This window comes from Sorex araneus, chromosome X (genome assembly GCF_027595985.1).
Source record: "Sorex araneus isolate mSorAra2 chromosome X, mSorAra2.pri, whole genome shotgun sequence".
Classification (NCBI taxonomy): Eukaryota; Metazoa; Chordata; class Mammalia; order Eulipotyphla; family Soricidae; genus Sorex; species Sorex araneus.
In genome coordinates, this window is record NC_073313.1 from 43,162,146 (window position 1) to 43,175,872 (window position 13,727).

The 13,727-nt window shown below is 42.6% G+C and overlaps 1 protein-coding gene across 13 annotated transcripts in view; it reads right to left on the reverse strand.

Moving 5' to 3' along the window:
• The window catches only part of CASK (calcium/calmodulin dependent serine protein kinase), a 454,745-nt gene that overhangs the window by 94,155 nt on the left and 346,863 nt on the right, over nt 1-13,727 (reverse strand). For all 13 annotated transcript variants that reach the window (XM_055123462.1, XM_055123473.1, XM_055123468.1 and 10 more), the window contains one exon: nt 13,032-13,153. In XM_055123462.1, coding sequence (XP_054979437.1) covers nt 13,032-13,153 — 122 coding nt within the window. The remainder of the gene's footprint in view (nt 1-13,031; nt 13,154-13,727) is intronic.

Genomic DNA, 13,727 nt, shown 5'->3' on the forward strand with positions numbered 1-13,727 from the left:
GTATCTTCTCCTGTGTCTTCTGTCTTGCCTCTGTGTCTTTTCTCCGCTTCTGTCTCTTCTCCTTGCTTCTGTCTTACCTCTCCCTCTGTGTCTTCTCTCCCGCTTCTGTGTCTTCTCTCTCCTCCGCCTTCTGTGTCTTCTCTCCTCTGTGTCTTCTCTGCTGCTTCTGTCTTGCCTCTGTCTCTTCTCCCTCGCTTCTGTGTTTTCTCCCTACTTCTGTTACAGTCTTAGTTTATATAGCAATCACATAGGGCGGTAACACAAAGGTGGGTTGAAAACTAACAAATCAACAAAGAGGGGTAAGACCACTTCTCCAAGAGATTAACAAAATCTCATCTAAGGAGATTACTCCAGATTACTAGGAGATCTGCTCAAGGGTGGGATCCAAACAAGGGTCTGTCGCTTTCTTCCTTCCCCAGCTAGTAATCCACTTAATTAGTTGTAGTAAATCTACTTCTAATATTTCTAGCAATGTCATTCTGTATGAGCACAGTAAGAGATATATCAAACTTAAAGTTTGGTTCTTCTTGAGGACACCTCATTATATATTCCAGACCACAGTCCTCAGGTCAGGTTAGTCTTCCTAACCCCGGCAGGGTCCCAGTCTCATCGTTACTTTTGGATCATGACAGCATTTGTCTATGATCATGCTCTCAACTTAGAGTTGAGTATTGTGGCGCTTTGGCCTGGCCCATTTCGATGCCAGGGTAGCTCACAGCTTGCCCTGGTCCACTCTGTCCCTTGTAGGGACCCTGCTTTTGGGGTGCTAGGAACTAAGGGCAACTGAGTCGAGAATGCAGATGCCCAGGAGTAAATATTATTGGAGTCAATCAGCTCCCAAGTTACAAAGCATAATATTAACTGTCTTCCTGTGTTCATACAGAAAGGACATTGCTTTAAGGTAAACTAAGTTCCCTGCAACAAGGCTGAAAGGACAAACCCAATGTTATCCTACAATACACTACATAAATTTTATATATATTTGCTCTTATTAACCAAAATGCCAACATGTCTATTAGGCAAGTCATATCATATTTCATGCAGTTACTGATGCAATACAATAATTTCCGATCAATAATGTGACTTTAATTTTGCATAGGCAAACATCAAACACCAGCACAAACACCAACACGGTACCCCAAATAAATTTCTGTTGTGCAAAGTGAAAAGGAAATAGAAGCCTGGTAAAAGTAGTATCATGAGGTCATGTGTGAAGGGCTGAAAAGAGAAGAAAGCAGCAATGTTCTTGGACTGTGAGTGTTTTCAGACAATCCCATTGAACATTCTTTAGCTGAGCATTATTACATTCCCTTCTGGGGGAAACCCCTCCTTCCTTGGAAACTAGCATGAGGAAGAATCAGTGCACTAGTTGCCCTTTAAAGGCTTTTGGAACATTCCTTTGCCCTCTGGTAAAGTTGACAACGGGTGCTATAGAAAGAGAATGGTAGTGAATGGGAAGCACTAGTACTGTGGATGAGCTGATTCATGAATCTCCATTTTCACTATAATCTTCATTATGTATAATGTAAGGCATTTGCCTGGCATGCAACCGATCTGGGTTCAATTCCTCCATCCCTCTCAGAGAGCCCAGCAAGCTACTAAGAGTATCCCACCCACATGGCAGAGCCTGGCAAGCTACCCGTGGCATATTTGATATGCCAAAAACAGTAACAACAAGTCTCACAATGGAGATGTTTCTGGTGCCCCCCAACTCAAGCCCGCTTGAGCAAATATACATCCATATATATATATATATATATATATATTATATATATGTTTGGTTTGGGGGAGACACACCCAGCAGTGCTCAGGGACTTTTGGCTCTGCGCTCAGGGATCACTCCTGGTAGGGCTCAGAGGACCATATGGGCTGCTGGGGATCAACCTGGATCAGCCATTTGCAAGGCAAGTGCCCTGCCTGCTGTTCTATCATTGTGGCCCCATGTAGTTAGAGATACCTGTTCTCTGAAAACCACACATTCCTTTCATAAAGATGTGTGCCATAGGAGCTACCTTGGAACCCATGTGTAGCAACTGGCCTGGAGATTGTGCCAAGCTTGAATTCTCTACTACCAGACAGCTTTATTAGGAGAATTCATCCCCCCTCTATTATGTAACAGTCCACCATAAAACATCAGTAGTGGGTGAATGGATAAACGAAATATTGGTATATCCACACAAGGAACATTTAAAACTAAGTCTTTAAAACAGAGGAAAATCTGACAAGCTACAGAATGGATAAGCCTTGAGGACATTCTGTTAGGTTACATTAGCCAGCACAAAAGAACAAAGTCCATATGATCTCCCTTACATGTGGCATCTACAGTATTCAGACTCCTTGGGTGGAATCTAGAATGGTGGGTGCCATTGTCCAGTAGGGACAGTGTTTCAGTTGGGAGAGTTGAAAGAATTACTGGAGATGGATGGTGGAGATGGCTGCACAACAATGTCACTGTGCCTCACACTCCCTTATTTTACACTGGAAAATGGTTAAAATGGTAATTTTGATTCTACAGTATTTTACCACAATAAAAACACAAAAACGCTCACGTTATTTCAAATCAAATAAAACCTGCCCAGAGGTCTTTTTCCACCCTGGAGAAACCCATGTTCTCTTTCTCTCTGTGTGTCTCTCTTTCTCTCTTGTTTTTTTTTTCTTTTTGGGTCACACCTGGCGATGCTCAGGGTTTACTCCTGGCTCTGCACTCAGGAACCACTCCTGAGTGCGGTGCTCGGGGGACCATATGGGATGCTGGGAATCAAACTCGGCATGGCCGAGTACAAGGCAAATGCCCTATCTGCTGTGCTATCACTCCAGCCCCTCTCTTGGTTTTTGGGCCACACCTGGTGGTACTCAGGGACCACTACTGGTGGTGATTGGGGGATCCTGTGGGATGCTGGGAATTGAACCTGAATTGGCTGTGTGCAAGGCAAGCGCCCTGCCTGCTGCTCTGTCTCTCTGCTTCCCCCTGACCTGTGTTGTCTCTTGAACACACATGTCTCTCTTTCTCTCACCTCACCTCTAAGAGGATTTATTTCAATAAAAATTATTTTGATTCCCTAAAAGCAAAACCAAATCTGCCCAAAGTTGTGAACGTTGGGAGATGACAATCAAATGTTAAAATGTAGAAGAAATTAAAAGAATCAAACGAAAGCTTTGTTGCTTTGAGAAGATGGCCCTACTTGTTTAAAAACATGTAATTCCTAAATGGGTCTAAACGTCTTTCATAAGGAAACTTTACTGTTAACAAAACGTTCCCTGGGAAGAAACATAAAAATAACCATAAAGTCAGTAAACAGCAAATTCTTAACTCGAAAGCAAGACACTTTTCAATGGGGTCTTTCCAAAATGGTGACTTCTCTGATACTAGCTTTCTTGCTGCCCAGAAACTGTACTTCTCTCCTCCAGATAAAGATCTTGTCTATTTATGCTGCTCTCTGATTAAAAGCCACTGCAGGACAAGAAAGGGGAAGAAAGGACAGCAGTGGAAGTAGCCAGGACACATGAGTGCCAGATCATAAGGTCCTTTAACACTCTGGGGGGTGGAAGTCCACATTAACATTAGGAAACTAGAAAAAAAAGCCACTGGAGGAGAGGAGGAAGTCCATAAGTATCTATCTCTTGTGGAACTTCTTTGTGCTGATTTTTTTCCTCTGCGTTTATTTGTAACTTCTTTTTTTTAATTTATTTTTTTTATATTTTTTATTCTTTTATAGAATCACCATGTGGAAAGTTACAAAGCTTTCAGGTTTAAGTCTCAGTTATACAATGCTCGAACACCCATCCCTTCACCAGTGCACATATTCCACCACCAAGAATCACAGTATACCTTCACCCCTCCCCCCCACCTCCCCAGCCCCCCACCCCGCATGTGTAACTGGTAAATTTCACTTTACTTTCTTTGTGCTGATTTTTGCTTGTGTGAATTTCAAACAAATGAGATGACATTTTTCATACATATATTTTTGGTTTATTGGCTGTGCTCAGGGGGTCCTACATGGTGCTGGGGATCAAACCCTATTGGTTGAGTGCAAGGCAAGCTCTTTGCCCACTGGACTATTGCTCTGGTCCCTCAGTCTTGTTTTAATACAGTACTTAAGAACTACTGCTTTGGCTGGCAGGGATAGTACAGAGGTTAAGGCACTTGCTTTGTATGTGGCCAATCCTAGTTCAGGTCTTCTGCACTGCAAAATGTCCCCCTGGCACCTCTCAGGATCAGTTCTAATCACAGGGCCAGGAATAAGCCCTGAGCACTGCAGGGTGTGACCCAACACCCATTCCCCAAGAAGTGCTTGCTTAAACCGAGATACTGGAAAGTCACACTGATATATGTATTTTTAAATTGTATAGCTTTAAGCTTTTCCAATAGACCTACCCAGAAGGCAAGTTGTACAAGAACCATCATCACTGGCCCCCTCTCCCCCCACACTGGCCTTATAGTTGTTAAAGTTGGTTCAAACATAATGCAGTTATTACAGGCTTTTGATGTTCCAACACCAATCCCGCCACCTGAGTGACCTTTCCTCTACCACTGTCCCCATTTGCAATCACTCAACCCCTAGCCTGTCCCCCTGTCAGGCACACAATAATTTGTTTGTTACAACTAAATGGCTAAAGGAATTATCAAAACTACTTCAGTAAAAGAGAACTTGTGGGCCAAAAGCTGATTCAAGACTGCATGGGACTCTGAAACTTTATCAGTGGCTTTGTCTTGGAATCATGTTCTCAGATATGTTGTATTACTTCCAGACTTTTTGGAGGGCATTTCGGAGAGGTACAAAGTCTTAAATTTTAGTATATATTCCACACTGTCAATTTGGCTGCTCAATTTTCATTTTTATAAATTACAAAATAAAAGGCCAAATAAAGCAGGTAAGGCACTTGCCTTGCATGTAGCCGACCTGGGTTCTATGCTTGGCACCCCATATGGTCCCTCAAGGCCCTCCACGAGTGACCCCTGAGTCCAGAGCCAGGAATAAGCCATAAGGACCACTGAGTGTGGCCCCCAAACTGAAATACAAACCAAACCACTCCCTCACCCCCCAAAAGTAAAAAATCAAAGACCTGCCACCTTTTCTTCTAGCCCCCACTTCTAGACAACAAGACATTTAATTGCAAATGGAAAGGCCTACAAATTCATGGACAACTGGTTTTGCACTTAATTTCCTGAGTATTAACCTATTTGGGCAGCTAAATTTAAGAGTGCCAACTTAGGTCTCAGACCACAAATTGCTCAAGAACATCAGCAAGGATTGCAGAAGTTCCATTTATTTCCTTTTAGGAAGCTTCTGAGTTCTGAAAATACACTGTTCATCAGATATGATGACTGATTTCCTATCATCCAAAAAAAGCAAAATCGTCCACCAAGAGTTGTCATTTCCAGTGCTAACTCCAGATCATATGGGAACCTTCTCAAACTTTCCTTATACAGTAAAATAACTATAACAAAGATGTCAGTTATACATATTACAGAGAATTCCAGCTGCTAATGTATTTCTAATGTATTTCTAATGTACTATTTAAAAATACAAGCAAACCATAAATTGTAATTGCAAATTAGTATAAAACTGCTAACTTAAGTTTTTAATGCAGTCCTTTTTGGACTTTATTAATCTAATCACTGGTCATATTTTTAGAAAACATATTTAGAACTTCCCACAAAAATTATCTTAATGAAGTGGGGCGTCATCATATTCACCATGGGAACAAGCAGGCTGTAATACACACTAACAGTTGTTCAGAGGTATGACAGATGGTAGGTGAATATTTAAAACTTAGTTGTCAAAGTTTGACACAGAGAGATAAATGTGTCACTTAACAATGTTTTATAACATCGTTGACTTAGGAAGTAAACATTTATCTTGTAATAGGAAAATTCCTACAAGAAGACTAAAAGTTGCTGGCAAATAACAAAATGCCTTTATGAGTTGCTTTGAATATGAAAGACAGCCTTGATTTTCAGTCTCTGATAAATAAGTGCATATGTCCATTGGCTGTTCAATTGACTTAAAATATTATTAAAGGGCCTGTAACCCATTCCCAAAGAAGCTGAATTGATGAATGAGAAAAATAACATTTCATTACTGTCTACTAGATTTTGGATACACCTGCTCATATTTGTAGAAGCGACTCAGCAAAATCAATTTTTCATGTAGGGCTGGATTGCACTGTGTCTCTTCAAAAGTCCTGTCTACTTAGGATCTTAGTATATGACTATATTTGGAAGCAAGGCATTTGTATATGTACTTAGTTAAAATGAGGTGAGATTGGGGTCGGAGTGATGGTACAACAGGTAGGGCATTTGCCTTACACATGGTGGATCCAAGTTCGATTCCCAGCATCCCATATGGTCCCCTGAGCACCGCCAAGAGTAATTCCTGAGTGCAGAGCCAGGAGTAACCCCTGAGCATCACCAGTTGTGACCCAAAAGGCCAAAAATTAATGAGGCAAGATGGGATTAGGACCTGAGATACGATGACTGCTGTGTCTTTATAAGAAGGCCATATCAAAGCACAGTTGCACACAACTAGAGGTGAATAAGAAGGCTGAGACTGGAGTGATGGATCCACAAGCTACACACAATGGTAACAGTTGCTGGTTACTCCCAGAAGCTGGAAGAGGCAAGAGCAGATTCTTCGCTGGCACCTCTGGAGGGAGCATGGTCCTGCTGAAACCTAGATCTGGGGCTTCTGGCCCTGAGAATTATGAGAGAATGATTCGGTAGGGGGGGTTTGTCTATTTGGACGTGGGGCTCAAACAAAGCTCCTTCAGCACGAGGCATGTACTCTACTGTTGTCCTTGTAAACGAGAGACATGTGCTCTGCTACTGACCTACATCCTTGGCCCTTATTATTTTAAGGTACCCAGTGTGTAGCACTTTTTGGTTGCATGTTTAGCCAACTCACAGACAGGTAACAATGTATTCCACTAAGCTGGACTTACATATTTTATATGCAGACCATTAACCCTACCAGGGAGTTTTTGTTCTGGCGTCACATTCGGTGCTGCTTGGGGCTCACTCTTGACTCTGCGCTCGGGAGTCACTCCTGGCAAGTCTCACTGGACCAAAAGGGATGCTGGGGATTGAACTCGGGTTGGCTATGTGCAAGGCAATCGCCCTACCCCCTGTACTATCTCTCCAGCCCCTGTACTAGGGCTGTTAATTTTTAATAGTGATCATACTTGAATAAAGCAGTTTTTCTCAAACCTCTTGATGTCTCCTCACAAAGTGAGGAACAGAGTGCCAGCGTGCCAGGTAGAGGTAACAGATTGCAAGATCTATTCCAAATTACAGACTGAACAAGATGCATTTGATAAGACTTAAAATCAGAAAGAACACCCCTGCTTCTCCCCCCACACCAGCCTAAGCATCATATTCCTCCTTTTGCTTTAATGTCAATTGCTTCAACCAGGCAGCAGCTTTTCCTCCTCCTAACACACTCCAACAATGCTTCCTTTTGGGGGCGGGGGCGGGACCTTGTATTGAAGCATTCCTCAACCATACAGGCACCTCCCCAGTTCCAATGTTTCTGTTGAATTTGTTACTATTTTAAAGGTACAGCTAGAAAAAGTATTAGATAAGTTCTAGTCTTTGTTAGGAATTTAGTCCTTTTATGTTCAGCTTAAAACTCACAGCTTTATACTCATTATTTAGTGTTGCTGAGATAGCAGGAATTAATAACAACCAAGCCGCGCTCCATAAAACTATGCCGGGGGGCTGGAGCTATAGTACACAGGGTAGGGCATTTTCCTTGCATGTGGCCGACCCGGGTTTGATCCCCAGCATCCCAGATGGTCCCCTGAGCACTGCCAGGAGTAATTCCTGAGTGCAGAGCCAGCAGTAACCCCTGTGCATCGCTGGGTGTGACCCCCAAAAAAGTAAAAAAAAAAACAAAACCCATAAAACAAACAAACAAACAAACAAAAAACCAAAACAATGCCAGGGTGGGCCAGAAAATATAGGGGTTAAGGTGTTTTTCTTGTGAGTGGCTGACCCTGGCTTGATTCCTGGCACCACATATGGTTCCACAAGGAATGACTCCAAGCGCTAAAACAGGAGACAATAAGCCAGGAGTAAGTCCTGAGCATAGCCAGTTGTGACCAAAACCCATTCCACACCCCCAAATCCAACAAAATTACCTCAGTAGTACAAGAAACCCGGAAAGAGGAGCCAATGTTGATTCTGTTAAAACAAAATAACCCATTATCTATGGACAGGCTGCAGAACATTAGAAGGAAGAAAATCGAATGGCCAAGGTTTAATAAGCTTCCTTTTAAGTGTGCATCTGAACATGTTTCTTTTGTTGTGTACGATACTGTAACATTTAAGTATTGTTGATTGGGACACTTCTGGCTGTTCTCCAGGGACTGTGTGGTGCTAGGGACCAAAACTAGGGTTACTACATGCAAAGAGTAAGATCCAGTCCTCTGAGACATCTTCACAGCCTTATGATTCAATTTTACTGGCTAAATCTTTCTCTATGGCAACTGTTTGAACACATCACTGATTCTATTATCTAGATGCTGCTTGTTAGCTCTGTAACAAGAGATTAATAACCCTGTGTACACACTGCCGATCATGAGGCATAGGCTTGTGAGGCTGATGTCACTCGTGGTGATGTCACTTTCATTAAGGATGGCTACCTTTGGAGCTTGAGAACCATTTGAGTCCCAACACTGCCCAGAGCCAGCCTCGAAATTTCAGGAGGGTTCTGAGTTTTCTGGGTAGCCCCTTCTGCAAAATACTGTGGATAGGGAATCTTTTGGGTACTCCTTTTTTAGTCCAACGGCTCCTCTTCAAATTGAGCTACACTGACAGGGGAGATAGTGATAACACAGATAATTATTTTAGGATTTGAATTCAAAAGAATGTAAAGACGCTGGAAGAATGTTTTCCCTCACTATCATCTCAATCTCTTCTGAAGTTCTTACAATGTTTACCCAAGAGAGCAGCAGTTATTCAAGAGAAATATTTTCAGAGAGGAGATCTGAGAAGTTCTGTATGTGGCCATAAGGCAGCCTGGGCTTGGTTCCAAGATCCAGCCTGTTTGTGTATCTGTCCCTCCTTGTAGAAATCTAGAGTGTTCTGCCATTTTTCTTGCAGTCTCAAGACTGGTCTGCTTAGAATTTTGTTATTTTAGCTAAAAAATACAAATTCAAAAAGTTCAACATGCCTCCAAAACAATAAACCAATTTTAAAAAATGGGAAAGAGGAGCTGAAGAGACCCTTTCCTGAAGGGCACATCATCTGGATGGTCAGTAAGGCATAGAACAAAGTGTTCATCACCACTTATCAGGGAAATGCAAATCAAAATGACAACGAGATAAAACCTCACACCAGTGCGAATGGCATATGTCAAAAAGACTGGAATCAACCAGTGCCGGTAGGAATGTGGTGACAAAGGAACCCTCATTCCGGCGGGTGAGTTGGAACATCATCTGCCTCAGCATCTGTGGAAAATTGTATAGAGGCTTCTTTAAAAACTAAGAAGAGAGCTTCCATAAGTTCCAGAAATCCCACTTCTTGGAATGTAATCCAAAAAACAAAAAAAGTATGCATACCTATGGTCACTGAGCACCTAGTAAAATAGCTTGAGTATGAAAAAAACTCAAATGTCCAACAGCAGATGAATGGATAAAGAAGCTATAACACCTACATACACACACAGGAAACTGCTGAGCTGTAAGAAAAGATGAAATATGGGGCTGGAGCAATAGTACAGATAGGGTGTTTGCCTTGCACACAGAAACCTGGGTTCAATCCCCGGTACCCCATATGGTTCCCCAAGCCCTGTGAGGAGTGATCCCTGAGCACAGAGTCAGAACTAACCCCTGAGAAATGCCAGATATGACCCTAAAACAAAAACCAAGAAAAGAAATGATGAAATCTGGTGGTTCATTGCAACTTGAATAGACCTGGAGGACATCATGTTAAGTGAAGATGATCTAATCTATCTGTCGCATATACAGAAATAAAACAAGGGAATAGACAGTAGTGAATGATGACAAACCCTTGGCATTGGATCACAAAACTGAGATTACCAAACAGAGGGGTGAGGCAGAGAATAAAGAGGAGGCCTGAAAGTAAAATAAGAACATTGGTAAATAAATAATTGGTGTTGAGTAACATAAGGACATTGTATTGAGCACTTTGGTGGTGGCAAGGTGACATATCTGTACATCAAGACCATAAGTGTTAGCACTATTATAAACATGTAACATTAACTACAGCAATAAAAAAAGAACCAATTTGGGCTTTTTCAGGACTTTAAGTGATGAAAAGTCCTTACTCTAAAGAAGCTAATGTCAGCCTACCCACTGACGTCACTGAAACAAGTCCTATCTCCATGCCAGCTTCTTTCAAGCATCCTGATCACCTGAAAGTGGTATGACTAATGGGCCTAGGGAGTGGTTCTGTGGCTAAGGACTCCTGTCCTGTGAGAATGAGGCCAGGAGTTCAATGCCTGAGTCACCCACATGCACCACACATGGTCCCTACAGTTCTGCCGTCTGGGGTACCTGGCGTTACTGTGTGTGCCATCTCAGATGGGCTGGCGCTGTGGCTAGGAATGTGACCCTGGGGAGCAAGTGTGTGAGCACCACAGCAATCCCCCACTCTATAACCAGAAAGTGCAGAAACCCCCCCAACTAAAGTGTGGGAATCCTGAGGAAGCAGGACAGCCAAATATGCGAGCACTGCAGCCAGAGAAGCAACCCCAGGGAGCACCGCAACCAGGAATGGGAGCCCCGCAACCAGCCATGTGTTGCGGGGCTCCTTCTATCCTTGTCATGTCCACAATAACAGTAAGAGAGGAAGGGAGGGGGAAACTTCATAAAAGGTCTGACTTAGGTGGGAAATTCACAATTTTGAAGACTTTCTGCATCATGTGAGGCAATGGTAGAGAAACATCTACATAGTTACGAGGAGGGGCTGGAAAGATAGTACAGCGGGTAGGGTGCTTGCCTTGCATGTGGTCAACTCAGGTTTGTTTCCCCGGCATCCCATATGGCCCCCTGAGCCTGCCAGGAGTGATTCCTAAGTGCAGAGCCAGGAGTAAGTCCTGTCCACTGTTGGATATGGCCCCCAAACAGAAACAACAAATAAATAAGAAGGAGGAGGAGGAAGAGCTGTGACAATCCATGAACAAAATGAATTTCCAGCGGTTTTTGGTATCCAACAAAAGTTGTTTGCAATAAGTAATCTGAAATGTGCTCTGATTACTTAAGATAAATTACACTAAAGAGAAGACTATTTTCCTTCACTTACCGGGGACGTCTAAAGCTTTCTCAAGGAATAATGGATGAATAAAAGGGCAATATAGTTAAAGTGTAAAAAGTTTTCAGACATGTATTGATTAAACACATGTGTCCATGCATTGTGACAGGATTAACCCATGAGGGAGTTAAATGAACACATATATTACCTGGAACATTTACCTCTTCTTGGAGAGAAGACTTAATTTTACTTCCTTAGCAAATTTCAGTGATGCAATTTAGTATTAGTTACTACAGTCTCCATGCTGTGCATTAGATCCTCAGACTTTACTCATCTTATACTGAAGATTGTACCAACTTACCTGTCTCTTCCCATTTCACCTACTTCTGGCCTGGGAAAATCAGTTTTACTCTCTGTTTCTATTTGCTTTCTTGCAACTTCCATTAAATACAAGTACTATCATGATGTATTTGTTTTAACATGTCTGGCTTATTTTACTCAAGTTGCGCATTGAAAAACTGTAGCTTACAGCTTTCTTGTAGCTGTCCTGCCGAATACATTCTGGAAACTCTGTCTTTAGCTTAATTTGCATGTGGTGGTGGTGAGTTGATCAGAGTTGGCACTAGAGTGTTCTTGGTTCCCTCAAGCAAACACAATTCTCTTATTATGAGGGTGTTCCCTCTCTTCTTTCTTGCTCTGTCTCTCTCCCACTCTCCCTTTCTTTTTGGTACCAGGAATCTAAACTAGGGCGAGAGGTTTTCAAAAACCTTTTATTATTATTATTATTTTTTTAAGTTTTGGGGCCACATCCAGCTGAGCTCAGAGCTTACTTTTTGCTCTGTGCTCAGGGATCACTCCTGGCAGTGCTCGGGGAAACCATTTGGAGTGCTGGGTATTGAACCCAGCTCAGTTGTGTGCAAGGCGAGCACTTTTCTCCCTGTACTATCTCTCTAACCCCAATAAAGGTTTTTTCCCTTAAACAAGATTAGTAGAATCAGGTGTGACCCACAAGTACCAGCAGGCACAATCTGTGGCAACACTACAATGACCACAAAGATCAATATTTAGTATGCATTGGTAAGTCCTGTGACAGTTTTCACGACTGTGGCTTGGAAGAAGACACAAATGACCAGCTTCTGCATTTGCTCTGCATTCCAGCCTGCCTTAAATGAAGCCTATCTGACCGAGTGATGAAATAGAGACTCAGACTTTAAGAATGCACTAGTCAATGAAAAACAGCAATGTTAATTATAAAATGTACGTGTGAATACAGCCCAGTAGACAATTTATTGGTTTTTCTCTCTCCCTATACTCATGCATTTGGCATAATGGCTTCAAATAATGTTTTTTAAAATTAATAGATGTCCCAGAGATGCCAGAAAGAGTTAAGGGTTAAGGGCACTTGCCTTGCATGTAGCCAACCCTTGTTTGATCCCTGGCATCACATGTGGTTCCCATCACATTCCTAGGGATCGTTCCAGAGCACAGAGTCAGGAATAGCCCCTGAGCACCACTGGGTGTGACCCAACCTTGCCTCGAAATAAATAAATAAAACCCAAAAAGTAATCACAGCTATGATCAGTGAATTTTTCTAAGGGAACAATCACTGTGACTTTCTCGGCGATACTGCATTTGTGCTACAATCCAACAGACATTCTTTCAATTCGGAATCTAGGACTGACTAGTTCCCACAATTTTCACAACCTTCAGGCAACTGGAAAAGGACCGGTGCGAAGAACATCCGGAGATTTATGCAAAGGCAAATCATACGCTCGCTATTTCACTGACCAAAAATATCATCGATAGGAAGACTTACGTCTAGCAGGGTGTGCAGATGCTGATCCTGGAAAACACTGTGCAGAAAATCTAAGTCCTTTTCGCTGCAGTCTGTGAGTGCGTGAATTTCTTCCAGGCTGTCCAGCACCTGTGAGACGGCTCCTAATAGGAACAAACAGAAAAGAAACAGCTGGTACAGAAAGTCAATGTCAAGCTTACCCTTTGCCAAAACTCTCAGACGCTTAAGAACAACAATGAGCTAAGGGCAGAGCTTCAGAGGTTAGTGTCTTTCTGAAAGCTAGACTTTGGTGAGTTTCCTATTCCTGGAGGGCTGTGGATAAACTTTCAGCAGGTTTGTGTTCTGGACAGTGTCTGTGTGCTTGTCATTTTTTCAAAGCAAGCTGATGCTTATTTGGGTAGAAATAGGGAAATTTGTCAACTCCAACTGAGCTACCTGAAGATCTGGGTGCAACAAATTATAACCATCAGGGAGCCAGGGTGTTCCGTGGCCTCACAATGTTTGAAGGCACATGGGGCCGGAGGGATAGTTCAGCGGGTAGGGCATGCCTCACCTTGCATGCCACTGACCCAGGTTCGATCCCTGACATCCCATATGGTCCCTTGAGCACCACCAAGAGTCATTCCTGAGTGCAGAGTCAGGAGTAACCCCTGAGCATCGCTGGATGTGACCTAAAAGGTTAAAACGATTCCCCCAAGCCCCAATGTTTGAAAGCAC